This window comes from Dendronephthya gigantea, unplaced genomic scaffold (genome assembly GCF_004324835.1).
Source record: "Dendronephthya gigantea isolate DGI-Jeju-01 unplaced genomic scaffold, DenGig_1.0 000093F, whole genome shotgun sequence".
Lineage (NCBI taxonomy): Eukaryota > Metazoa > Cnidaria > Anthozoa > Malacalcyonacea > Nephtheidae > Dendronephthya > Dendronephthya gigantea.
The window spans coordinates 106274-133814 of record NW_021163103.1 but is presented as its reverse complement, the minus strand read 5'-3'; the positions used below and the strand labels follow the sequence as shown (position 1 = coordinate 133814).

Sequence of the window (27541 nt, the reverse complement as noted above, 5' to 3'; positions counted from 1 at the left end):
CGATATAAATCTGAAATCGAATAAAGTTCTGACAACTAGTCTCAGTCCTTTCCCGCCATTTCAGATCACTCGGATCAAATTCCTGGATCATCTATTATTACCTTTGCAAACTGAAGCTAAATTAACATACGCCTTATTGCTTGCCAATTCTGATTTGATTTCTCCTTAATGCTATAATTTTCTGGAATTGTTTTCCTCTAACAGTATCTTGATAAACTGAATAGCGGAACAAAACTGCATCCAGCAATAATATTGTTCTCCAGTCAGCGTCTCGTATAAATAGTTATTTATGAAATCTACAGTGGTCAACAGGCCTCTGGGGTTCGCGTGCATCACGACGTATATTAGGACTGGGGTGAATGCATCAGCACCTACAGCATCACCGCTGGACATACCTAACAGGCTCATAATCGTGGTACAACAACGTTGAATGCATTTTAGCTTGTCTTTTGGGGTCTGTAATAAATAATAGATCATTTACTATGAAGTCCAAACAGTCTTTTTACCGTTGGAGAGGGGGGAAGTGATCGACAGTAGAAAATAAATGTTTAAAGAATATGGCTAGTGATTATTACAGAACACTTATTTTAGAACGATTAATCGGCAATTATAATTTTAATAGCAATCATTCCACGAAACCTTTGGATATCCTAAACTCCAATTCCAGATATATTTTTCAAACATCTCTTAACAAAAACGAAGCGTCTAGATCTAGTAGCTCAGTTGGAAGAGGATTGGATTAGTAACCAAAGGTTTCGATTCCCACCGTGGTCAAATTCTTAGCTTATCTTAACAATCACAAGTTCAATTCACCATAGTCACACACACACAATCCTTATGTAATAGCTATGCAATAAAAACACGAAAAAGTTTAAGTTTCTTCCGCCACAATAGAGAAATTGAAAACAGTTTTTACATACTTTATAAGCTGAAAGAGGGCGAAGCTCATTTTGCGCTGGTAACCATGGAGCCTCGTTTTGAAATTCCTGTAAAGCACAAGGATATATAATTAAATCAAACTCACAGACTGCGAGATTAAAATAATCAGATTGATTATACCTCTTTTATTTCTAACAGCGCAAAGTCTTTACCGATGGTTTTACACATGGAATTTACAGTCTGGTGAAAAACGCTAATAAAAAAATAAACAATGGATACCAAGAAAGATATTACAAGAAAAAAAAAGAGATTTTTAAAGCAACTAAAATAAATGCAGCATATAAATCGTGCCTGTACGGTTAGTTTCATTATTAAACATACAGTATGTACAACGAAGGTTGACTTACTCATCACGACATTTATCAGTCTCTCCATAAGCATATATCGCAGCCCAATAAACACGACTTATCGAGTATCTCTCGATTGCATCAAAAGCTTCAACTCTCTGCTCATCGTTTGAACCTGAAACGTGCATTTTTTACGGATACGATTACGATAAGGTACCAAACGATGAGATTGGAAGAGGACTCCCGGATCATTGGATAAAATAAGAAATTATCCTAGGAAGAATAGTTTACAACTAATAAAACTAAACAGACCGGGTAATATCCGGTGTAAAAAGAGCTAGTTTCGTTTAGGTTTCCTCATGTAGTATGGATCAATATAAGAGACGACCTTTACTGGACCTTTAGGAAGAATAGTTTAAAACTGGTAAAGCATTCAGCAGTTTGTCGACTTACCAAACCACAAAGGGTCTTGTTGAAACTCTTGCTTAATCATTTGTATAAAGACTTTCATTTCTTCACTCTGACAGCGAAAATAGTGAAAGTACATTATATGAGATAACAATACTTCATAAAAGTATGCTAAGTTATTGCTATGATATATAAAATACAGCATTGTTATACTTTTTCATCTGTCAGCGACAGCCTCTCGAATTTTCTGACAAAGACATCCAACTTGTCTTTTCTCCCTTGCATAAACATACTAACACATTGCATCATCAAATATCGTCGACATATTTCTCGTTCCCTACAAATATAAATTTTGCTTTGTACTAAATAGCATTTAAATGATTTCCTAGAGGCCTAGCTACATGTAAGAAAATCTATATTAGGGCTTTTTTAAGAGGCGAATCCTCAACCCTGCATGGGCGTAGTGGTATAGGTGTATTTTATTGTCAAAAACCTATGGAATCCGGCCAGATTTGAAAAAGAAATTGCTTTTTCAATCACACGGTGTGATTTGTGGTCATGAATATTTTCACTAAAAATATGGATAAGGATCGAAATATTCTGAATCACCTGTCAACTCGCTCCAAAGCTTTCTGGAAAAACTGTCGAGTACCAACCAAGCCTTGGTGAGCACGAACAAGATACGACAGATAGGCTTTTCTGGATAAATAATCTTGCTGCAGTTTCTTTAACACTTCAGGATATCTTAAAGGATTTGTTTGAAAAAACTTTAGCTAGGAATGTTTATCGAAGGATCGACTATGATTGAACAGAGCCGTTCCCTAAAGTCCAAGTGAAAATTTTTGCAATATATTGGAATAGTTTGAACTTTTATCGTAATCGAAAGTGTTTTGGGGTGAATACAAAAGTGAAATGGCAAAGTCATACCTTGTAGTTGGCAGTTTTTCAAAAGTACTTAAAGTTTCTGAAATTCTTGCTATCATCGTACAATCCTGACAAGCAATGGCATCAGCTAGATCTTGCTTCAGATAAGTCATCAATGCATCTTCTTTATTCACACTATGAAATAATTATACAGAACTAGTGCCATGACTATCAGGAAGAAGGGAAGTGTGCGCCTCCATGCAACAACAGTGTTCAGGGTAGATAACGTGCACAATAAGTTTGGCGTCAGTAACTACTTGAAAGAAAACAAACCTCATTCTGTGGGAGGCACTGACTGGGAACACTGGAGCAGAACCATTACTTAAAATTAGTCGCAGTTTATTTTTTGCATCTTCCATAATCTCTTCCTCGTCACGTGACACTTGAGTAGTTTCTACAGTAACATTGGAATGAACTTTATGGGGTCGATCGTTCCTGGGCGTGGCATATCTCTGCATAATCTCATCACATATTTCTATCAAAGAAACTTTAAACGGTTAAATACAAGGCGATTAAACATTATAACAAACTAACTAATAACTGTTTACCCATAAAATTATAAGAAATGTTTTGAAACAAAGACGAATAATTTAAATAGCTCGTCTTGTATTTCCAATAATCCTTTTAAAGAGGTGATAATTAAATCCATGTATAACATATATATCAGATTTTTGTAGAGCGCTATCCCACGATAGTCACCCATATCCCACGATAGTCACCAGAGATCTAAATATAATTAACTTGAATTATATCGAGCGGTCCATCACAAAAAGAACGTCGCAGGGTTTCTTCTCTGTTCTCGGATTGACTACATAGCTGTGGACGGCTTTGTTAGAAATGATAAGCATGTTTAAGTACAATTAAGTTCCGTTATACCAGACATCGTTCAGACAGACTCCAAAAGAATGCCACGTGGAAAAACTATCGTACCTTTTGCCGTTTTTGTCGTATCGGCGTGTATAATACTGGTTGCAACATCTGTGGGCTCATTAAGCAATCGTTCAGAGGTGGCTTTCTTTTTCCTTCCTCCTATTTTTCTCACCAAAGTCGAACCTTTGAATTTGCTTCTCTCGTTCTTCGGTGACGTAACTCTGCTTGTAATCGCATGTTGAATATCCCTCAACGATTTCTTTCTATGAACTTCACCGCCTTTCTTTTCTGGGAAATTAATTCATCGAAAAACTGTTGTTTTTGGACGTTCTTTTTATACGGCTTTGAAATTGTGACGTTTCACACTGGTAATTCAATGATCATTAATTGTATCATAAACCGAAGCGTTTGTTTTCATCACCTTTACTGTACAACCAAGTTTGCTTACCTTTTTTAGAGTTCATTATGTTTGGTTCCTTTTTGAGAGAAGGTAGTTTCACACCGCTATCACTACTGGAACTAGCAGAGCTGCTAAATCTCTTTCCACTTTCATTGCTGCTTTGACTTCCAGAGCTGAATTGTAATACCTCCGTCGCCATACTGCTCGTGACAGCATCTGTGGACCAAGACTCAGAGTCTCCGAGATCAATAAGAGGAGCTTGATTGTTTTGTGGTGATAATGCCTCAGACGATAGGGATGACGAGTTTGGGAATGGAGATGATGAGTTTGGTGATAAGGAGTTTTGAGATTGGGACGAGGGGTTAGAAGATGAGGTTGAGAGCGTTCCTATGTTAGTTGGTATCTTAGAAGGTGCTTGTTCTAAATGGTTTATCAAAGACGCTGGTGGTTGATAAATATGTGCGGGTTGTTCTGGTAAACGGGTAACCACACTTGTGAAAGGATCATCCTTACTCAAAACTGGAAACTCTGAATCAAATCCTGCAAACGGATCCACATTATGGGCAGAAGGGATTGTCTCTATGAGTTTATTAGGGTTTGTTTCATCTACATTTTCCGCGAAGGGGTTGGTGGATGAAAACTCAACAAATGAATCATCAAAACCCATGTCCTCCTTGACGCAGTCTTCAGCTGAATCAACATCATCGGATTTTCCATGTTCTGGTGGTTTTTCATCAGATGAATCACTGAAATTGGAGAAAAAGGATAATGCTGTAGTGGAAACACTTGTACACGCTCAGTCACAGTGATCAACAGCCAAAGTAACTTAGGCCTGTTTCAAACGTCGCATTTTGCATGTGTCGAATACAATTCTAATTAGATTCGACCCTAAAACAATAATCCGACCGTCATTTCAAACGTCGCATTTCGCATGTGCTGAATTCAAATAGTTCGGCGGTTCGGCGGGCTCTATTCCTTATGACCAGCGACAGTCCGCTTGGGAGTAAATAAAAAATGTAATATTTCTAGAAATCCTTTTCTTGCTATTATTTTCCTAATACTCTTGCGTAAATATATTGCACTTTATGCAATATCCAATTGCTTCCCAGCCGCTTCTAGCAAGCCAGCCAGCCTTGGGATTCTTCGTTTTATTCGTGTACTGCGCAACCATTACAAAGAGACGCGGTAGGCAAATGAATTTTCTCAACTTTATGCACACGTAATACAATACGATTTTTCTGGTTCATATCTTTTGTCTACGGCCTCCATATTTCCTTACTTGGGCCTTTCAAAATCATAACATGCATGACGTTCTTTGCCTTTTTCTTCAAGCGAATTAAATTCGACACATGCAAAATGCGACCTATGAAACCACGTCGCATCGAGCTCGCATAATGCGACCGGAACAGTCGAATTTAGCATCACGGTCGACCGCAATTAAAAACAGCGAATTCAATTGTTTCATACGTCGCATCTCGCATGCAGATAATTCAAACAATTGTATTCGACACATGCAAAATGCGACGTTTGAAACAGGCCTTACACAAACCTGGTGCTCCTGAGAATTTCAAAAACAAAACAAAAATGATAAACTACACTTTATAATACTGCTTCATCACCGGTATTAAGTTTAAACCCAGAAATCTCAGTTAAATAGACGTTACCAGAAACGGATATAGAGGTCAAGTCTTACTTAATCTTCTAAGATTACCCAGTCTTACTCTTAACCATACCCTTCCAAGATCATATTCAAAATAATACAGAGGAAAAGGTTTTTCAGACCTAAAATGTACCTAGAATCACAGTGTCACTTTGCTTTGGAAACACTGCAGTTATTACATTAACTCCTGCTTGCACTTGCAGTTAGTTCATACATACTTTGAGTCACTGTTTGATGAGTTTTCGCTGATGTCATCCATAGGGTTGCTAATCTCCTCCTGCATGGTACTTTTACGTCTTGGTTTTGGGGTTGGTATGCCAAGCACCTAAATATTGAACTGGATCAACTTCTCAATGTTTTTCCAACAAATACACATGTTTTGAAATCATTCTTTTTAAATTATTGTAATTTGGGTCCTTTTAATTGACTTACCTTTTCCTCTGAGAGCATTCCAGGACACTCAATGATTGTAACACCCAATGAAATAATCAGGACAATGTCATCTTCATTTATGGGTTTATTAAATGCCTGCAAAGCCTTATGCAGATTATTTCGAATATCAGTGGTTTCAGTTGAAAAAGACATCTTTGCTAGGTTTGATGTCACTGAGTGGATGCCTTCAAGATGGCTCAAAAGTTTCTCCAAACTGGTGTGGTTAATCAGTTGTTTAGCTGGAAATTGATTTTTTCCTGCATTGGAAGGACTGTGGAAGTGTTTGAGTTGGCAGAAAAGGCTGACCTAAAAATTTATTTGCACATTTAGGATAGAAGAAGTGATTCACTCTGGTTGATAGAAATACCAGCACATATTTTACTATGCTGCAATCATATATTAATTAACCAATAGCATCCCACATCATCTCTATCAGTAATAAATTATTTATAAAGGACCATGTCGATTAAGCATGTAGAGGTTCTGACTTTCAGGATCATAAAATACTATACCTGTAGCATTACACTACCCTACCAAGTACCACATACTGTAGTACCATACGATACCATACAATACCATAAGATACCATACAATACCATACGATACCATATGACACCATACTATACCAAACGATACAATACCATACGATACGATACCATACAATACCATACAATACGATACCATACCATATCTTGGTAGCACAACATAATGTATTATACTATGTCACAAATTAACTTACCAAAGAATCTAAATTGGTCTTTGTGATAAGGACAGATGTCCTAGCTATACCAGGCATGCTATCTCTATCAGACAGTAATGCATCACTGTCCTTCGGCAGTTGTTCCACCAAGATGTTAACAATCTCATGAAGTGGCCCCTAAAAAAATAGATCCTAATCAGACAGCAAATAAAAAAAATACCAAGCATAAAATCTACATAGATAATTAATAGCCTTCATAGAGAGGAATTTTATTGAAAAAACTCTCAAAAGCAATTGCTTAAACCATGACAGTTGTTTAGGGAAGTTTTTAACTATATTTTAGTGCTATTCATGTAGACACACTACTTAATAAATTACACCTTGACTCACCTTGTCCAAATTTTGATAAAACTGTCTTGCTTCAAGACTTAAAAAGGAAATATCATCACCAGCTTCAATAGACACCAGTGTTTGAATAATCAAAGTCACCTTCTTAAGATTAAACATGGCAACTCTGGGTGCTCGTATTTCAGTATCAATTATAAAAGGCTGTGGACTTTCCAACAATGGAACAATTACTTGGTTAAAAAAGAATCTCATTACCATTTGCCGAGCCTTTCCATCATTAAAACCTCGCTCTAATGAAGAGTTGTAAAAGCATGATATAATCCATATCAATATGTCTGGCATACAAATTAGACTGTTTTTAATCTTTTTAAATAAGTCATATAACGTGTCTGCAAGGGCTAACCAGCATCTCATCATGTGATCTCTGATCCTTTCTGTGGTGCCAGCGCTACCAGGTTCACCAAATCTTTTTCGTACCTCTGTTACATCCATGACAGACAATAGCTCTTGTTCCTCTACTGTCCAATACAATGTGCTATCAAGTAGAATATCAAAGACAACCTCTCTACACGCAAGGCCAAGGAAGGCCGTACAGGGTAATGATGTATGCAAAATAACATTTAATATGTTAATGAACGAGTTTTGATTGTTGTTGTAGATGTTGAGTGGCTTTTCTGAATATACCAAGTGATATTGGATGATATCCCTGATAATGATCAATAGTGATTTCTCGTCACGCGGAAATAAACAAGAACCATATATTGATGTAATAATAGTTCTTAGGAACGCGGAAGTATCTAAGTTCATATGATCTGCAAAGATTAAAATTGACTTTAATAAATCACTATTTTCACGCAAGTCTCTCAAGAAGTTGCCATATTTTACTTCTTTGAACCCAACTGTAGCGTAGCCATCCTTAAACGTAATAGAATCGAGTAAGTTTGACGTATACGTGCATTCAGACGCGAATTTTGGGCCACCCTTTAACCGATTGAAATTCCGCCATTGCTGTCCAGCAATCCATAACCCACGCAGAAGAGAATCGCCTGTGGACACAATATTTGTGTGCTCTTTCTGTAGGTCGTGTTTTTGTTTGTTGACAAAGGCATATTCGTCGCGAAGACGTTGTCTTAAAGAAAGAATATCGACTTCTTGTTCTTGGTCCGCCATTTTGCATTAGGTGGCGCAAGAAAGAATCTGAGAACTAGTTTTATTTTCTTAAAGACGTCATGTATTACGTCATAAGTGGTTGTATGTACGTTTGCATGGTGACAATCGAAAAGTAATATTAAGCTTGTAGGCACACCACTGCAAAGATTTCGGTCCGTTAACCCGGGCTTTCATCACACAGATGTTCTTTATTGCACTGATGAAGGCCCGGGTTAAACGGACCGAAAGCTTTGCAGTATTATATACTTACGTGGTGTACCACCTTCAAGCTTAATCACTTATTGGTTATAAGGACCTTGGCAAGCCTGCACGCGTAAGGGATTTTCCCTACGGCGGGGAATTATTGCTTCTTGTAGGGGGTAGGGGATACCTACGGGAAAAGAGGTATTTGTTTTCAGTGTGCGACAATGTAATTTCCTCTTCTCAATGGAAAAAGCCGTAAAAACTAAAATACACACCATGCTTTATCTTGTGTTCATGGGTCAATAACCGACTTACAAGTCGGCGATGATATAAAAAGTAAGCAGTAAAAAAAACATCCATCATAATCCACATCCATCACATCATAAAATAAAACATGACATGACCTTACCAAGGTCGAATACATAGAGAATATTATATGGTGGCGCGGAAATATAGAATTTATTTCGAGTGTTGAAGAGAATATATATTGCGAGAACGACTGTAGAATAGTATAGTAAATTACATTTTTTTATTAAATTAAGATCTTCAATCTACAAATTTTTAAAAGCACAATCATAAAATATTAGATTAAAATAAAGATAATTTTTATCACTAAATCATTTAAATAACCGTTGAAATCACAAAGGAATGATACAGTAACGGTAAACTGTAAATATATGAATGATAATCTTATAGTAAAAGTCTTTTTAAAAGTATAAATCAAGAGAATTTTCATACTGTTTGCATTGGTAAATATTAGAGTGTAATTACGAATGTAAGATCAGTGGCGTAACGCAACTGCTGGAGAACGCTGTCAATTGGCACTTTTCTACTTTGCGCCAAAGGCAAAATACTTTATTTTATCGGCGAATAAAGTTTGACTAATCGTTGAAGTCTTACATGTTCCCGCTCATCCGAGATTTAACGGAGCGTGAGATGACATTGACAATCAACAATAAGTAGCCGCTTATTTGTCTCGTATTTGATTTCCTAGAAATTGATTGATTGATTGAAAACTTTATTTCAAGAGGGTAACAGATAACAGTTAGTAAAAACTGATGAACCACTGGCCCTCAGAAATGTGCTGTCATGTCAATTTTTTCTCTCATCTCTCCCTCCTGTTATGCCACTGACAGTTACATTTCATGAGACTAAAAAACTAATCACACATTAGTCGAAATGAATTGAAAGTTAAATCACATTATATGTATATGTTTTCTAATCAATCAGATTGCAGGAACCTTTCGTATGACCTACTTAAGTTTCGCTGTGCCCTTGGGCGTGGTCTTGTCCTTTCTCCTCGTTCGCATTCAAATCTACTGTGTCGATCTTCTTTTTAGATTTTCGAGGGACATTTGGTAATGTAGAAGAGGCCGCATTATCTCTCATAATTTGCAGTTTAGAATCACCAAATTTTGGAGGAGGCTCCAGTCTAGAAATGTTCCCATGATATTATCGTTTAAGTATATTTTTCTTAAAGTAATTCAGCTTGTAGGTACACCACGTAAGTATTTAATACTGCAAAGCTTTCGGTCCGTTAACCCGGGCTTTCATCAGTGCAATACTCATTATTTACGGACCGAAAGCTTTGCAGTATTAAATACTAACGTGGTTTACCTACAAACTAAATTACTTATTGACTGTCACCATGCAAACATACAAGAATATTTTTCTTACTGGATAACCGTGTAAATTTTGAATTATCAGTCTTAAATCTCCTCAAAGGACCGGACTTTGCCAACTTGGTCACGGATATATAAAGAGGAACATGTACAAACTACAAATGCAAACTATTTGACAACAAAATTATTCACCTCACTGCCTCAGCATCCGGGGCATGTTGTGACGAGGGAAATTTAGGTACTTCGTAGACATTCGGGGTTGTTCGTTTATGAAAGAATTTGACAGGGGACTCAGCCTTGAGCGATTTTTCGTTTGTAACTTCCACTTGTTTTGGTGGGACCATATCCACAACCGCAGCATCAGACACGTTCTGCTTTGTGGGCAACGCACTAGCCTGGTCATTACCGAAGGAGTCGGAGCGAAGGGGACCATGGCCCGTGGCTTGGGGTACGGTGGAACTTTCAAAGTAAGAGGGAGGGGGGGTATTAACGGGAGGGGGGCCATTAACATCGTTGTAAACTGGAAAACATAAAACTATGTTAAATATTGCTGGATGGCCTGATACAGTAAACTAAGCCATAGGTATCTGTCTTTGTTAAGCCTGGTTCATTGGCTATATATGTTCACCAACGACAATGGACATCCGTGATGAATGGCGGCGGATATATGAAGACCGGGCCTTAATAGCACAAGATATCAATCTTGTTTCGTCAGTAAAGGCCCTGTTACACGGTGCAATTTTTCTTGCAACGTGCAATACAATTCTTCTTTTGAGAGATGTAAATTTGGCAACTATCGAACTTTTGTCTTTATAACGCTCTATGGCGCTTACATTTTAAAGACTCTTCACTAATTTACATCTCTTTAAAGTAGAATTGCATTGCAAGTTGCAAGGAAAATTGCACCGTGTAACATGGCCTTAAACGATGATAATATATCGCTTAATTACCTTGGTTAACAAAGCCGTGTCTAATGCCATCGTTGATTCGTTCTGGATTTTCATGAAGTTGGTTGGAAATTGTCGCTGCTGGCTGACCAATTCTCATTCTTCCTTCATCTAAGGAATTGAACTGTACTGGAGGGACGGCGCTGAAACACAAGAAGTAGTGAGCATTATAACACCTATTATAACTTTGGTGGAGGGCTTTTAGAATTCTAAACCAAGCAAAAGAGAATTTATTTCAATTCTTGTGTGAAAATCTCAATTTTAGCCCGTAAAATACACCGTAATGCCCGCGAAAGTTGTTATAATTTGTTGGTATAGGTTTTTGCATGAAAAAATATTATACTTCTTTCTCTTGATATGACGTTTATACATCCAGGCAGCAAACGCAATGGCCGCAACAAGAACGACAATAGTAACGACAATCCCAGCGACAACACCAGAATTTGAGGAGTCTTTATTGCCATCAGAATCTCCTCCTGAAAAGGGTGACACTTTACTGGTGTGTTTGATAGGATATTTCAAATCTTCTTTTTTAATACGATCTGCTAAATATTTTAGATATTTGGACGACAAAGCTTTATCCGGTAGTGGTGAAGTTGATTTTGGATCAAGGACAAATAAATCAACTGCTGTGTTATCGTCTTCTCTTTTAATGCTGAGTACAATGACATGCTTTGCCAGAAACTGGTATGTTTCACTCTCCCGCTTTTTACGACTACAAAAAAAACGGTTTAGGTTGTTTTCAGATCTGTTTAGTTCCACTCGGAAACTAAATATAGAAACTAAAATATAGAAATAAAACCTTAATTTGATTATACCTTGCTACATTTTCTTCAAAAGTGCATTTTATTGTCTTACAAACATTCGTCAGAGCTTTGGCAATATCACTGCGAATCGTTTCTTTGGTAAACTGAGTTTAGGAAAATATAACATTAGCAAACTATCATGGTATTAAAATTGATACAGTAGGAGTTTATTATATACTCATTCCCATACTTTCTCCTTCTTTTGCTCTTCAAATAACATCTGGACAACACTGTTACCTGCAACAGTCGATATAAATGATACGTTTTAAGTCATAACTGTTTGAAATTGTTTGGGAATAAAATTCAAAGTTTATATATTGTCGTGAAGATTGTCATAATTAACCCCAGGCAGGCATGACTCAATCTATTAGATATCTTTAGGACTAGCTATACACGTTTTTGTGCAAAGTCTGGTATCAACTTTCAATTAAAATTATAAATTGATTTGACACGACTAGCGAGATGTTTAGGAGATGTTTTCTAAGATGAAAATCTTCTAAACCCATGATATCTGAATGCCCAGCTGTACATATAGTGATAAAACATACTATGATCAAAGAAGCAACTCTCAGCTCCTGTTGTAGTCGAAGTTTTCGTGGATCCACACTTCTTGCAAGAAGTTTGTCCTGCTGAGTTTTGATACTCAGTCACTGGACATGGTTCACACTTCGTTTTGTTTTGATCGAGATAACTGCCTCGTGGACATTTTACTAGAGGTAAAACAAATGAAATACCAAGATAATCATATTATGCCACAAATTCACAGTAGCTATAAACGCGGATGTTTTCTAAACTGAAGATTTTCTAAACTCAAAAAAAAATGAGAAAAGTCTGGAGATATTTATTATAAATGACTTGTTGATTTTAACTGTTTTGCTGCATGTATACTCGTAACGTGGGGTGCTAAATTCGATGTGGCTGCCCCCCCCTCCCGAATCTCATAAGTTATTTTACCACAAATGTCTTTCAACGATGCAGAACCATCTGGACAGTAAGGAGGTTCAACTTGCTTCTTCGTCGGTTCTGGAAATAAAAATGGACGTCATGTACTGTAGCAATAAATATTTATCAAAAGTCATCCACTACAGTCTGTTCTATCCCTATATATATACAGCCGGACTGCATGTAGTGGACTGTCCAGTTGGTTAGCAAGCATTTGTTTTGTATCAAGAACTTACTGTAGCATGTCGGAGGACTATTCACGTCCGCAAGTCTGACATATGTCCCAGCGTTGTTTCCTCTTATCCACTGCTGCTCATAACATTGTAACTTCAAGAAATCGTTGAAAACTGCATTATATCCACTTTTACATGCGACTTGACACTGCAGGAACCTCTTATTTTGACATTTTATTGTGCTCGTTTCCTGGGATATCTTAAGTTTATCACCACAACCTACTGGAAAAAAAATTTACTTTTGCTTTATGCATTGATGTTTCGCGAGTGAACAACGCGAACACTGCCGAAAGATTTTCATAGATTTAAAACGGAGGAAATGAATTTAAACTACAAATAATCAAAATACCATTTTCACACTTTTCTCTTTTGGCAACCGTGATTGCTTTTTTCGTCAAACAAGCGGTGACATCTAGGAGACATTCATTATAATAATCCTGACCGTCCGACCCGCAAACCGGGTCATAAAGTTGCGGGCACAAAAACTTGCAGGAACACATGTAAGAGGATTTCGTCACCGGATTCAAGTGGCATTTCGAGCCGCGAGTACACGTAACACCGCTGCACACGTCTAGAAAGAGCAGATTAAAAAAGGCACTGATTACTGGATAGCTCTGTTAACCCTATGTAACCCTATATATACCCTATAGATATATTTTTCAGGTAGTTTCAGTTACATATGAAATTTTTTGTTATCTGAAGGTAGAAGTAACCCAAGAAAATATACTTACTAACAACAGTAACATTAAAAATACACGTTGCATTTAATCCAGCATCGTCTGTTGCAGTATATTTGACCACTGTTGTACCAATAGGGAAGAATAAATTAGCTGGAAAGCCTGAACTGTAAACAGAAGGTGGTTTGGCATTATCTGTAGCTGTTGGTTCTTTGAAGGAAGAAGGCAGGTGGACGCTGTCGTCATTATCTGTGTATAGTTGAATGCTGGGTGGACAAGTTGAGCCAAATGACGGGGGTTCCATATCTATAAAAAAATAAGTGAAACTTAGATTATTGGCGACAACTATTCTTAAAGGAAGTAAGCTCTTAACCTTCGACTGTTACAGAAAAATAACAATAAGTGCTTTCTCCATTCTTGTCTGTCGCAATCAGGTCGATCCAATGCCATCCAATACTCAGATTAACAGGAGGGGAGTAGCCAAATGGATATATGTCGACTGGTAGACTTGTTCCATTATAGTCTGTTGCCGTGGGAACGTCCCAATAAACAGTCGTAAAACTTTCGCCGGTGTTTGTGGGAACTGTTACGTCATTCGGACAATGCGATAGTTTAGGCCTTGTATCGACTAAAATTGAAAATAATTATAAGAAATCTGTTAATGATGCCGGCAAGAAGAAATATAATTCGAATTTGGCACTAAGACTAAGTACAAAATCAGGGCCTGATTTCGCTCAATCTGGTGGTATATTAGGCCAAGACTACGGCAATCATTCCGCATTCACAATGTTAAAAGTGAACTTTGGGCGATACAAAAATCAACATTGAAATGATTAGTGACAATAATACTGGAACTTTGGAAAAACAGTTTCGCACAGATAGATAGCTGTTTCGAATGAATGAAGTCACGGACGTCGGAAGGATGTGAGGGCAAAGAAGGGAAGATTTTAGTAGCACTTCTGTACGACTGTAGCGGCGAATGATACGGAATATGTGCAAAACATCGTCTGTTGAAGTTCGTACGTTAAACTTCGTTAAACTTACTTATGCAGGTTGGTGTGTCGTCAATCCATACTCCTTTAATGCAAAGATCCCAACCCCAACCAATTAACCGATATCCTGAGTCACACGAGAAATTACATTCTTTATATTCAGGAACATAACCACCCACGACCTCACAGGTCACTGAGCCATGTTTTGGGGCTGGATGTGGCTTGCAACCTAAACGAAATTTATATTAAAAGAACATTTGAATGATAACTAAATATTAGATGTTTGTACAAAGTTGAAGTTCTATTCATATTTTACCGAATTGTTTCACAATTCAAAGAGTATTTAACACAAACAAGTTTCGTGTATAACAAGTATCTATCTAAAAGATTAACAACTATCCTAAAAGATTAATCAGTAAGGGTCATGTTTCCGATATCATCCTGGTTCCTATAACGTGGTAATCTTGTACTGGCAGATCGCGATCAGTTAGGTAATGAACCATCCAGTGTATTTATGTTTCCGTTTACTTAGGTGTAATTAAATTACACTAACATTTGTTAGTATAAATTTCGAGGTGACTATTGATTTTCCTGCATTCTGATTGGTCAAAATTTGCTGTCTCTGAAGTGATAGTCACTGGTCAGTACATGACTACTGCTTTTTTTTAAATAAGAAATTTGAAGTAATTGTAAATTTTTATGAAATTGTATTGATTCTTATTTGTAAACCTCGAAATCTACACTAAAACAATTAGACGCCTTCAGCTAAGTGAATATAGGCTTGCAATCATCTCTCCTTCGGCGATTAATTGTTTAATAAAGTGAAGACGAGGTTTTCGCTGCACAGCACGTCTACAAAAAGGACTGTTTAAACACGCATTTAAAATTATTATAGTCCATAAAACCACTAGTCACCTTTGTTGGGCGGCGGTGTTGGTATTACTGTAGGTCTTGTATCGACTACACACTTAGATTGAGTTTTGTCGTAATAATAACCATTTTTACAACCACATTTGTGTCCACCAGGAATCCCGAAACACAGCTGGTCACAACCACCGTTGTTTGTCTGGCATGGATGAGCGGCTGGATAAATTAAAATACATATTAAAAGTTTTTTAAATTCTTTACACGTTATACATCAAAATGTGATGTAACAACTGCCCAAACTAAACAAATTTTTTAACATTTCAACCTCAGGACCTTCGTCAAGAAAGTCACTACAAACTCTCTTGACAAACGGCTCTCGAGACGTTTTGTGGGTTAAAACCCACCCACAAAATTGAGATAATTCAGATATCATGTACAGATGAATCATTGAACATGAACAGTGGCACATGCATGATGTTTATAGAATTACGCGTGTTTCGTATTTAGCTTTCCTCAATTCTTTTTAGAACACAGCCAGACAATGGGCACATACCTATTGTTGCTGGTGTTGCACACTTCGAGTCACAACATTTATCATTACTCGGGCAATCTGAGTCACTGACACACGACGTTCCTTTGCCTCCACCATAAGGACAGCGTCCAGCTTTTACATCTTATAAAGAAGAAAAATATTGACCATTTACATAATTACTTAAAATAATGCTATTGATTGCAGTTATTCAAAAGTCCAAAAATTATTTGCTAGCTACGCGGCTGCCCACACGACTTCACAACAAATCCCATCTGTAAAATATTTAATGCGTTTCCCCGAGGAAAAGGAAGAAAGGAATAGAGAGGGATAAATACGGGCGTATAAACAGCCCCCTGGGGAGAAAGAATGAAATACTTTGAATATATCTGGTGAACAAACCTTGGACACACTCTCGAACCCTGAAACTGCTGTAATAACCATAAGCACAGCCCCACAAGTATCTTTCTTTCACAGCACACGACATCCAGTCATTGCACGGGCATCGCCACGTGTAACCCACGATATCTCGACAATACAACCCACAAGTTGAGTTCTCCCTGACGTGTGAGTATCCTGGCGGACATGATGGAGGTGCATTGATAACAGGACATGATCGAGATGAGATGCAAGTGAAATTGCTGCCACGTTTTGGGAACGAAAATGTGTAGTGTAGTCGTTTTTCTGAAATATAAATATCCAAGGTAAATTATATTTGCCCCTGTCTTTAGTTATTGTTCTTTACTTTGTGCTACAGACCACTTACGTTGTTTTGGTATGGAACTATATGCATGTATATCCATTGGTTTGCCCAGGTTAGTCGCCATTACTCTTATGTTTGCTGCAGTATTTACGTCACCACGATATACAGAGTCAGTATTCCAGTCTGTCCAGTACAGATGATCATTTAACGATGTTAAGCCATAGGGATGGTTCACTTCGGTTGTAAGACCAAACAAGTAGCCAACTAAACAATAACAGTGCTTTGATACATAGAAGTGTGTTTATCTTCAATTTAGCATCACAAGCCAGGTTGCAGCGTCACCCACCTATTCTATTTCTATTTCTATTTCCTAGACATTGGCAGACGCCTTAAACAATTCAAAGGGACAAAAAATTGTTTAAAAGTCTATAAAGACTTCAGTTTGAAACATTGCAGTAATTTGTTTGATCACTTTTCCATTAGTAACCATAATTTTCAGTAGTCGGTGATGTTTTTAGTCGATAATGCAAACTTTATTTTCACTTTTCTGATCTTCAAGACTGAATGTCTCAGTGTGTACTGTGTGCATACTTACAGAGAAGGAATTTCTGGTTCAACACAACCTTTCGTTCGAGCGTGTCGAGGTCCATTGCTTCAATATTATCTTCACCAGCATCGACCCAATACAACTTATTATAAACATGATCAATGGTGAGACCATTTGGCCAGTGAAGAGTGCGGTTTACCAGATCCATTCTGTTTTTTCCGTTCATGTAGGCACGCTCGATTCTCGAGAAGCTTCCCCAATCAGTCCAGTACATATAACTAAAAAGAAATTGGTACCATGTTGCCAACAGAGCTGGGTTTAGGAGCATGCAATTTTCGAAAGGATATTAGTTCTTTAGTTCCTGAAATAATATAGGAATCATGGTAATTAAGTTAAATATGTACTTGGAAAGGTCTGTGTTATACTCACCCATCAATTGGATCCACAATAATATCCCGCGGTTCGTCTAAATCCCACCGGACTAAAGTCTTCCTAAATGACCCATCCAGCTTAGAAGTTTCAACAGTATTGTTTGTTGTGCTGGTCCAATATAACTGGCGACCAGCAAAATCTATGGTCAGTCCATCTGCCACACCAATATCATTGAACAACACCTCGAATCCTGTTCCATTTCTGAATGCTCTACAGATGATTCTAAGGGTAACATCCGTCCAGTACACACGATCTTCAACCCAGTCATATTCCAACGCCACGGGGCGGGTAATTTTGGTGTTTTCATCAAATGGAATTGCAATTGGTTTTACATTCACGCTGTCCAGCTGCATTTGGTAGATTTTGCCAGCATCAGCGTCAGCGAACATTAGGAATTCTTTAGATGAAAAGATTAGGATAAGCATGTATTAATTCTTAGACAGTATTTTAACGCCCCAGTAATTTCTAAGGAATTGGAGAACGAACAGACAAATGTAACCAATTACGAGGTTTATCTGAAAGCAGGAGAACGATTGACAGTTGCGCTAGTCAGGTTGAATGATGTATCAATTGAGGAACCACGGGCAATCGCGTCTTAGGGGCAAGGAGGGAGGTATTCGGGCATAAGCCTTTGAAAATTTGGGCAAAATAAAAAAACGGGTTGTTCTAATGTTGCAACTAAAAATCCCCGTCACGGTTGTCGCAAAACCCGGGTGTTTCAGGTGAGAAATTAAGGTATGCCGCCTTTACAGGAGTTTACGCCCGTACGGTTATACAGTTGTCCCATATGCCCAATATAGTGCAAAAGTGAAATAATATGAAACAAACTTCGCGGTTATTTATCCAAAATCATGACTTTTTCCTTAGCCATTAGCGTGGGGAAATCTTAGAATGCGAAATCCCGTCTTTCAAAAGTGATGCCATGCACAGAGTGATAAGTATGGAATTGAATTATGAACGCCGCAAAAGAAACTTATTTACACGAAAAAACATACCATCTTTAAAAGCGTCCTCGCACGACTTGTTGTCATTCGCTAGTTTAAAACCTAACTGACATCCACACGAAGTTTCAGAAGGAAACTTATTAAAACATAAATGTTCACACCCTCCAGCATTATTTCCACAATTACTTTTTCCTAGAAACATATGAAGCAATTTCTCAATTTGAAAGTGGAGCTCTTTGTAGTATTGTCATGTAGTATAAGATGATTGTCTTGTAGTATGGATCATCATGTAGTAGAATAGATGGATTGTCATGTGATATAAATGGATCATCGTGTAGTATAGATGGATAGTCATGTGATATAAATGGATCATCATGAAGTATAAATGGATTGCCATGTAGTGTACATGGATTGTCATGTAGTGTACATGGATTGTCATGTAGTGTACATGGATTGTCATGTAGTGTACATGGATTGTCATGTAGTATACATGGATTGTCATGTAGTGTACATGGATTGTCATGTAGTGTACATGGATTGTCATGTAGTGTACATGGATTGTCATGTAGTATAGATAGATTGTTATGTAGATTGTTATGTAGTGTACATGGATTGTCATGTAGTATAGATAGATTGTTATGTAGTGTACATGGATTGTCATGTAGTGTACATGGATTGTCATGTAGTATAGATAGATTGTTATGTAGATTGTTATGTAGTGTACATGGATTGTCATGTAGTATAGATAGATTGTTATGTAGTATCGATCATCATGTCCTACCCCACTAGTGTACTTTAACTTCAGGCATAAATATGTTAGCGCGACATTCTTCGTTTAAGTCCAGGACTAACATAACAAAGGTTCAAATACTAACCATCTTTCTGTTTCGAAGAGTCAATCACACGCAGTCCCATAGCCCCCTTAATTAAGTTTGTAGTTGGTACAGTTATGTTTACGAACATGACTCCAGTGTTTATGTTAATGCCATTGATGGAATTAGTCAACCAGTCTGTATAATAGATTGAATCTCCTGTGATATCCAAGTCAAATCCATGGAACTGGGAAAGAGCCAATGATTTATCTTCAAAGATAATTCTTCTGTTATTTCCGTCATAGTCAATAGAACTGATCTTATCATGATACGCGTCGATCCAATAGACAAGTCGTGCAGAGGTATCCAGGGTAACACCGTTTGGCCACGTGATGTTATCTTTGACCAAAGCAACACGGTTAGTACCGTCTAAATCACATCTTTCAACAGCTGCTTTGACTCCCCAGTCAGACCAAAAGAGATATCTAGATATTAAAAAAATATTCATTATCTAGCGAATGCATTGAATTCACCCTTTATAAAATATAATTCATATGTAAAGGCATATTTCATACACACCCTGCAATTGGATCAACTGCCATGCCACGAGGGTATTCAAGACCAGTATTTAGCAAAACTTTTCTAAATTTCCCATCAAGCGTTGCGACCTCGATCGTCCCTGATTTATAAGTGGTCCAGTATATCTTACGTCCGATCCAATCTATTGCAACACCCTCGACATACACAACATCCTTCATTATCAGTGTTTTGCTCGATCCATCGTAATTTACACGATAGATAAGGCCCAGGGTGTGCTCACCAAAGTAGATGTGCTGTTGCTTTGTGTCAAATCCTATAGGTACAGCTCTGTCCAGTCCTCCCAACACATTGGTAAACACCAAAGTTTTCAGATCCAAAACATGAAGGTTGGTGATGTTGGAATAAATGACATAAGGTTCCTGGGGGAGGGCATCTGTATAAGTGAACAGAGAAAATGTAAGTTACCCAGTAGTCAAGTTCTTTTAAAGAATCGCATTTAAAACTAAAATTATGCCCGTTATTTTGAATTAACACCTGTTTACACTTGCAATTTTAGGTGCGATTTTCTTCTTTCGGTAGATGTGAACGAGTGACTAGTTACGGATGCTCTGATGTATAAGAGCTCTTATTTAAACATCAGTAACTAATTCACTCGTTCACATCTACGAAAAGAAGTAAATCGCACATAAAATCCCAGCAAACTGAATTGCAAGTGTAAACGGGCCTTAGGTAAACGTACATATATTCACCAAAGTGTATGCTAGACAAGTGTTTCACATCAGTGAGACACAAATATCGAAAAGAAACCTGAATATTTTGACATGCGTGCATAATTCAATTCGTCTAGTTTCAGCCTTATGTCATGATGCTATTTCTTTCCGTCGCAACACGCCGCAGTTGGATGCGCAGTGAGAGGTTCTAACTGTTGTATTATGCAGGGACCGCGAAGCAATCTCAGTCGGCAAAACTCAAGGGCGAAACTTTCAATATATCTTTGGAATCTTCATCTTCTTTTTTAGAAATTGTTGAATCTGCTAAATAATGAGGGGGAGTCAGTTTGGGGGGTTGTGTAACATTCTATGCCCCTAAGACAATACCAATACGTTAATTGATTGGTTAGGGCTGCTTTCCATTGTCGAGTTTTTTTTGCACGTACGTGCACGAACGTAAAATATTAAAACCTTCTAAAGGCTGCTTTCCACCTACGCGTTTTTTATACGCACGTACACGTACGGAAAATTTTAAATGCTTTTAAATTTTTATTATTTAACATCTAGGTCAACTAATGCATACTAAAATATGCAGAAAACTAAGTTCCTTCGATTTATTCACTTACTTTTTTCAAAGGTAAGATGTATAAGGATTTAGACTTTCACGTGCGTGTACGTGCGTATGAAAAACGCGTAAGTGGAAAACAGCCTTAAGTTGTTGTTGTATAATTAATTTTATGCCGGAAAAAACACACGAAATCATCAACAGAATCCAACCCTATGCATCTATTCAATCGTTGATTTCATAAGTATCATTTAAATGATTTTAAACCTTTACGTGAGGTTATTATAAATAGTTTATATTTCTATTTCGCGTTTTTTAAAATTCATTCAAATGATGAAGACGATGCATTCAATACTGACTAATATTAATACTGATAATAATGCATGGTCGTTTCAATTAATGTCACATGTTTGGCCACTTCATCATGATGTACTTCATGATTAATTTACTTCAATTTACGGAATGCTATCGTTTATCAGCCTCGTTTTATCAGCCTGGTTCCATTTAGTCGCAAGTGTCGTTAACTTGTCAAGGTGGTGCAGACTGTGAACACAAAAAACCGTACAGGCTTCACGACAATGAGACTATTCTTTTATATCGTTGCTATAATATAATGTTTTTATAGTAGTGTGCTTGTTCTTCATTCAGCCACAGATCTCCATATGTATTGGGATTGTAAAACGCTCACATGAAGTAAATATTCATAGTAGTAAATATTCTTAAACACAAGTTCTTTGAATTAACGGAATGACCAGTGCTCTCACAACGAAATTGATGAATTCCCCATAAAATTTCTTAAATTTCCCCAGATTTCCGAAGAATTCCTTAGATACAAAATTACGTTGTAACATGAAGTATAGTTCTTGCGTAATTTACAAATTTCAGTAATTATTATTCATGCCATGTGGTGAGTTGTGACATGGGTGATTTTAATACGTTTTTCGAAGAAGGTGAAGACACCGAAGAATCCGAATCCGAGTCTGAATCAGTGTCCGTCGACAAAGGACCGCCCGAGAAAACAGCAAGAAGGGTATACGTGCAACAATTCAGACATCAATGGTTAGAGGAGCCAGAATTTAAAGATTGGTTGGTGCGTCCACGCCCTGGAGAAAATGCTTGCTTCTGCAAAGTGTGTAACAAGTCAGTATCGTGCAGGAAGACTGCTCTTCGACGGCACAGTCAATGTGCACAACACAAAAGGGCAATTTCTGAGATAACGGCAACAGGGCAAAAACAAGGAAACCTTGTTGAATGTTTACAACGTCAACAAGAAAGCACCACCTATAAAGAAACAACAGAGGCTCGAATGTGTTCCTTTATTGCACAGCATAACCTGCCTTTGAATTTGATAAATAGTTTGATGAGTTTGTTCAAGTCAATCGCACCTAAAAACGGGAAAGAAGTCGAGGTTCTCAACGGAATCCACTTGTCAGCCACCCGATGCACTAACATTATGAGGCAAGGTGTTGGACTATATTTTCAGAAGGAGCTAGTAGAAATTTTACGGAAATCTTACTTCAGCATAATTCCAGATGAAACCACAGACGTTTCTACCGAAAAACAATTAGGGATATGCGTGGTTTATTGTGAAGAACATGATTTGAATATTGTTACCAGATTTTTCGACATGGTACCTGTAGTAGACTCGACTGCAAACGGGCTCTATCAAGCAATCAAAGATGTTTTTAGTGAAAAAGCAATTCCAATGGAAAACATCATTGGATATTCCTCAGATACGACTAATGTCATGTTCGGCGAAAGGCATAGCGTCGTGTCCCTTTTAAAGCAGCAGTTTCCACATATTCTTACCGTCAAATGCAGTTGCCACTTGATCCACTTATGTTCATCATATGCCTGCCAAATGTTGTCTACATCGCTAGAAGATCTATGCAGAAATGTATACTCGCATTTTAGCAGATCAAGCATGAGACAAAAGGAATACGAACAGTTTCAAGATTTTGTAGAAGCTGAGCCCCACAAGTTGTTAGGATTATCCCAAACCAGATGGTTGTCCTTGGAATCATGTGTTTCACGGCTTCTAGAGCAATGGAATGCTCTACAACTCTACTTCATTTCCTTTGTTGCAGAGAAGAGAGACCCTTCGCATACCACAGAAAGTATTCTTCGTGCCCTTAACAACAAGTATCTAAAAGTCCAACTCGAGTTTTTGAGCGCTCAACTGCATAAATTAAACGAATTCAACACGATGTTTCAAACATCGGGTCCTGTCCTGCATCATCTCCATGGTGAAGTTTGCAGACTGCTAAGATCAATTTTGTCCGATTTCATAAAGTTAGATGTCGCCAGAAATTGTGATCCATTTACCATCTCCATAGATGACCCGAATCTAATGGTGCCTGTCGATAAAGTGTACCTTGGAATCAAGGCAACAGCGACACTATACGAGTTAATTGAAAATGATCCAGAAGCCGTACACCGTTGTCAAGATATCAGGAAAAACTGTTTAGCGTTCATGCTGGAACTCGTAAGACAAATAAGGCAACGTTTCAATCTGCAGGATCCTGCATACACCCTTCTCGAATTCCTAATACCGCAAAATGCTGTTAACTGTCACCCGCCTACACTACTGCGGCTGTTTAATACGTTCCCGTACCTATCCAACGTTGCAGACAAAGAATTTGTTGATTCTGAATGGAGAAAGCAAGCCCTTGAAGAGTCAAACGTGATTGATCCTGATGAATCGTCATTGCAATTCTGGAAGCGAAGGCTTGAAGCGCATACTTTGGACGGAAGAAAGAAATATCCCAATTTGAAGAAAATAGTCAGCTGTATGATGTCGCTTCCTTCTTCTAATGCCGCAGTCGAGAGATTGTTTAGTGAACTAAAGCTTGTGAAATCATCCACTCGAAACTCTTTGAAAAGAGAAAGTCTCGTTGGTCTTCTACACACTAAAGATGGTCTTAATGCGCACTCGCTTTCAGCACATAATTTGAAGGTGAGTGGAAAGCTTTCCACTCATCTTAAAAACGTCAAGAGCAATGCAACTGATTCAGAAGCCACTGAACTAATCCTGGAACAACTTTTGAAACCATAACTGATAACTCCATAAGCTGACGAAGCGCATTGCCTCGGATTGCTTAGATGTTTGATATTGTTTTTTTTTGTGACACAAACAAGCAAATAGGCATTTTACTTTAGGCTTTACCGTCACGCATGGATCACTTTTTGCATGTGATATATCTTTTTATTTTTTAAACAAAAATTACGAAATAACGAAAAGTATCTTTGCGTCAAATTTGCGAATAAATCATATAACATATATAATGTAATCAAAATAATCATATTTAACAAACAAAACAAGGCAAAAACAATTAAAACATGTGTTTCAACAACATTTAAAAAATTCCCCAAAAATTTCCCCAAAAAAAGGAGTTCCCCAGAATGCTCCCCAAAAATCTACCAATTTCCCCTTTCTGGGGAAATTTCCCCAAAAGTGAGAGCACTGGGAATGACCCAGTGAAAACTGAGGAATCTTCTATAATTACTACGACGTGAGCGACGCAGTTGAAAATTCGCCTGGGCTTTGTTTTCGCAAGTGTGTTTTAGCGCGAAATCATACAAGTTTTTGAAATATGTATGTGACCGTATTTATCTACGTCACAGTTTTGTCTCCCAAGAGTTGTGGTGCACAGCTTTGGCTAATTTTCCGATGCGCGATTTGATTTCGCTCGCATGATACGACAATTCCTCCAAGAGGAACAAATAAACCGTTCTTTTCATGCTGTTCGATTAAGTTTAGATTTAATTGGCGTAAGAATATATCTAACACATGTAGATTCTGGTCCTATTTTAATAATATCGCTGCTATTTTGCCGTTTAACAAGATGTCGTCGTGTATGGGCGCGTTGACACGTCGTAGTTTGCACAGGATTGAAGATTTAATATAACTATACAAGCGAATTCCAAAGGCAAAGTGTAAGACAAAGTGAACGTATCATGCGGTTTACTTAAATTTTTGAACAATTGAACTTTATGCTTTTTAAAGTACGGTGTGCTTCTGAATTTCGCGATCGAACAACATTTAGGTTTGCAAGGCATGAGTATGAACTGTATTGTTTAGGTTTAGATACTGAAGACTGGCAAGTGCACGGCACGCCGGAGATAACGCCAGAACATGCCCCGGCATATTTTAAATTTAACCCTTAAACATGCATGTCTGCGTAATGTTAATCCATAGTTATGGTTAATCTCAGACACACAAGTTGAATCATGAATATACTCCAGGGCGCTTCCTTTATACGGTAGAAACATTCAGACCCCGGTCCTGTTGTATTTCAGTGCAGACAGTTGCATGTCTATATACTTTTCACAGCTTTTGAATCGTTTTCGTAGTCGTAGATCTGCGTTAAGCCAGGATTAAGCTTCTTGAAATTTATTCTTGAATACTTCTTGAATATTTTAACATTATCGTTGAAATTTAGGCAGTGTGTATAATTAGGACTCGAGTTTCAGGTTAGGCGTATATGTTGTAATAAACACGCGTTCGAAAATCAGTGTCCAAGATTGGTAACTACACACGCAGCATCACCACCCTTTGTTGATTTCAGTAAAATATAACACAGTAATATGCATGAGGAATAATAGCAAGCTAGCCTATATAGGAGATGGCCACTCAAGGTGACCGACGGGACGGATGAGGTTCTAATCTGGTCTTAGCAGGTTATGACAGGAGAACAGGCAGAGAACTATTTTACATATAGACTTTTTTTATAGTCACGCAAACGCGAATTTTTCTTAACATGTCCCATGCAGTGTTAATCTTTATGGGATTAGAATGAGAAAGCTGGGATATTTTAATAATCAATCGTAGTATTGGTCGCGGCGAAATCTGAGAACATTGCGGCGAATCGAAGGAATATTATGAATAAATTCATAAAAAAATGGCGTGTATATATAGCCGTGTTTTATATCATCATTATAGATTCAATTGCCTAGCAACACGGCAAACTATAATTCTGAGCCTTCATCTTTTGTTGTGTTGTTGCCGTTAATCTTCGACGTAAAATATTTTTCCTAATCAAAGGATGAAGAAATATTTCGCCAGTAGACTACTCTAGTGTTGCTTCCAACACTCGACTACGATCATCAATTTCTCTTTTCAAACCCACTTTATATAATGAGTAATGTCGTTATTACGTCGTATATAACGTACTTTCTATAATGATTAATGTCGTAAGAAGATAAATTTTAGTAGCCTTCTCACATGTCTATGAGTTGTCAGTGCAGACGACAGGTGACGACCAACTGGTGATTATAACTACACGTCTCTAGGCTTTAGCTCTCAGACTCAGTAGTCCTTAGACATTCCGTATTGTTGGCTAAGCGAAATATACCGTCAAACTAGAGAAAGAATCGCTGATTTGCGGCAATATGTTTAACCGTTGTTCAGTCCACAGCTGGCCAAATAGCGTAAATTTCTACTGAATGGCAGATATTTTTGTACATTTCATCTGGTATAGAACGTCATTTGCAGCAACAAATGTTAGATAACATAAACACTTTTTCCTCACCTGCACAGATGCTAAAGATTGTCAAACAGACGACAAAACACAGCATTTTGAAACGGGTATAATCTTGCGAAGAATTTATGACCAATTTCTTGCCTAGAGTTACATAAAAAGACATTCGATACTCTTTATACGTAGAATTCCATACATTTCTGTTTCTAATAAGCCGACGATGGCTACCGAAGTCACGCTATTACTTTTTTTACAAACTACAAAATCCATTTAGTTGTGTTTATTGGCTAGCAATATTATAATCGAAATGTATTTTCCACTTACACTGCCGACCGGATGGGCGAGATTCAGTTAAGCTAACCCAGCCCAGACAGTCTGCTAGTTTGTATAGGATGTGTGAGCCTTGGCGGCATACCCATTGGACGCCAAGATTTTTTATAAACAAACCATCTGGTAGGTTTAAAATTCGAAATTTTTAAATATTTAAACACCCAAAGGCAAATTACAAATGAAGCCTGTGCACTGAATCGCGTGTTGTGCTTGTGCGTACATTAACTGGTTTAAAAACCCCAAGGTGTGCTTATAATGCTTCCTGGAAATACATAAATTCAACTGCATGCGCGGAAGAAACTGTTGAAGAGCTTGTGTTTAGCTTATATTCACTTTTTAGAAACGAAATTCGTTTTCAATAACGCCAGATATACTATACCTTTTAAGATTTGTTTCCAAAATCTGTCAGTATATCCTTTTTATAGATTTCTCGTCCAACAAATGATCTCCGGTGCCAAAATTTCCAACAAGGAAGTATAAAAGGAACTACGCAATGACACTAATCCTAATTGTGCACCACACTTAATATTTAGACAGAGCTT

At 37.6% G+C, this 27541-nt stretch overlaps 3 protein-coding genes across 6 annotated transcripts in view; all 3 read right to left on the bottom strand.

The window, feature by feature from the left end:
* Positions 1 to 16: 16 nt before the first annotated feature.
* On the bottom strand, positions 17 to 8143 carry LOC114533624 (GTPase-activating protein and VPS9 domain-containing protein 1-like). Of its 3 annotated transcripts, XM_028555194.1 has the most exons (16): positions 7011 to 8143; positions 6660 to 6797; positions 5921 to 6226; positions 5707 to 5813; positions 4342 to 4574; positions 3877 to 4074; positions 3489 to 3716; positions 2832 to 3033; positions 2562 to 2693; positions 2244 to 2378; positions 1848 to 1971; positions 1680 to 1746; positions 1287 to 1401; positions 1060 to 1132; positions 921 to 986; positions 17 to 456 (listed from the first exon to the last, which is right to left on the bottom strand). In XM_028555194.1, exons 1-16 carry the CDS (start codon positions 8136 to 8138, stop codon positions 172 to 174), a joined length of 3537 nt encoding a protein of 1178 aa, XP_028410995.1. In that variant the 5' UTR covers positions 8139 to 8143; the 3' UTR covers positions 17 to 171. The 3 variants fall into 3 exon arrangements, with proteins under 3 accessions (XP_028410995.1, XP_028410993.1, XP_028410994.1); XM_028555192.1 differs by having other exon boundaries at positions 3877 to 4574; XM_028555193.1 differs by having other exon boundaries at positions 2832 to 2952; positions 3877 to 4574.
* Positions 8144 to 8871: 728 nt separating this feature from the next.
* Positions 8872 to 27466, bottom strand: LOC114533566. Its single transcript, XM_028555104.1, has 24 exons — positions 27379 to 27466; positions 26721 to 26813; positions 19954 to 20347; positions 19438 to 19859; positions 18614 to 18754; positions 17616 to 18015; positions 17235 to 17464; positions 16703 to 16903; positions 16339 to 16620; positions 15961 to 16080; positions 15456 to 15623; positions 14593 to 14769; positions 13922 to 14176; positions 13603 to 13854; positions 13221 to 13442; positions 12875 to 13093; positions 12651 to 12719; positions 12245 to 12406; positions 11887 to 11933; positions 11709 to 11800; positions 11234 to 11605; positions 10894 to 11033; positions 10136 to 10463; positions 8872 to 9753 (listed from the first exon to the last, which is right to left on the bottom strand). Exons 2-24 carry the CDS (start codon positions 26764 to 26766, stop codon positions 9579 to 9581), a joined length of 4914 nt encoding a protein of 1637 aa, XP_028410905.1. The 5' UTR covers positions 26767 to 26813; positions 27379 to 27466; the 3' UTR covers positions 8872 to 9578.
* Positions 27396 to 27541, bottom strand: part of LOC114533564 — a 49901-nt gene continuing 49755 nt past the window's right edge. The window contains exon 40 of one of the 2 annotated variants that reach the window (XM_028555099.1): positions 27396 to 27485. The gene's annotated coding sequence lies outside the window, so the exon portion shown is untranslated. Of the gene's footprint in view, positions 27539 to 27541 lie in introns of both variants that reach the window. The other variant, XM_028555098.1, reaches the window with a different exon arrangement.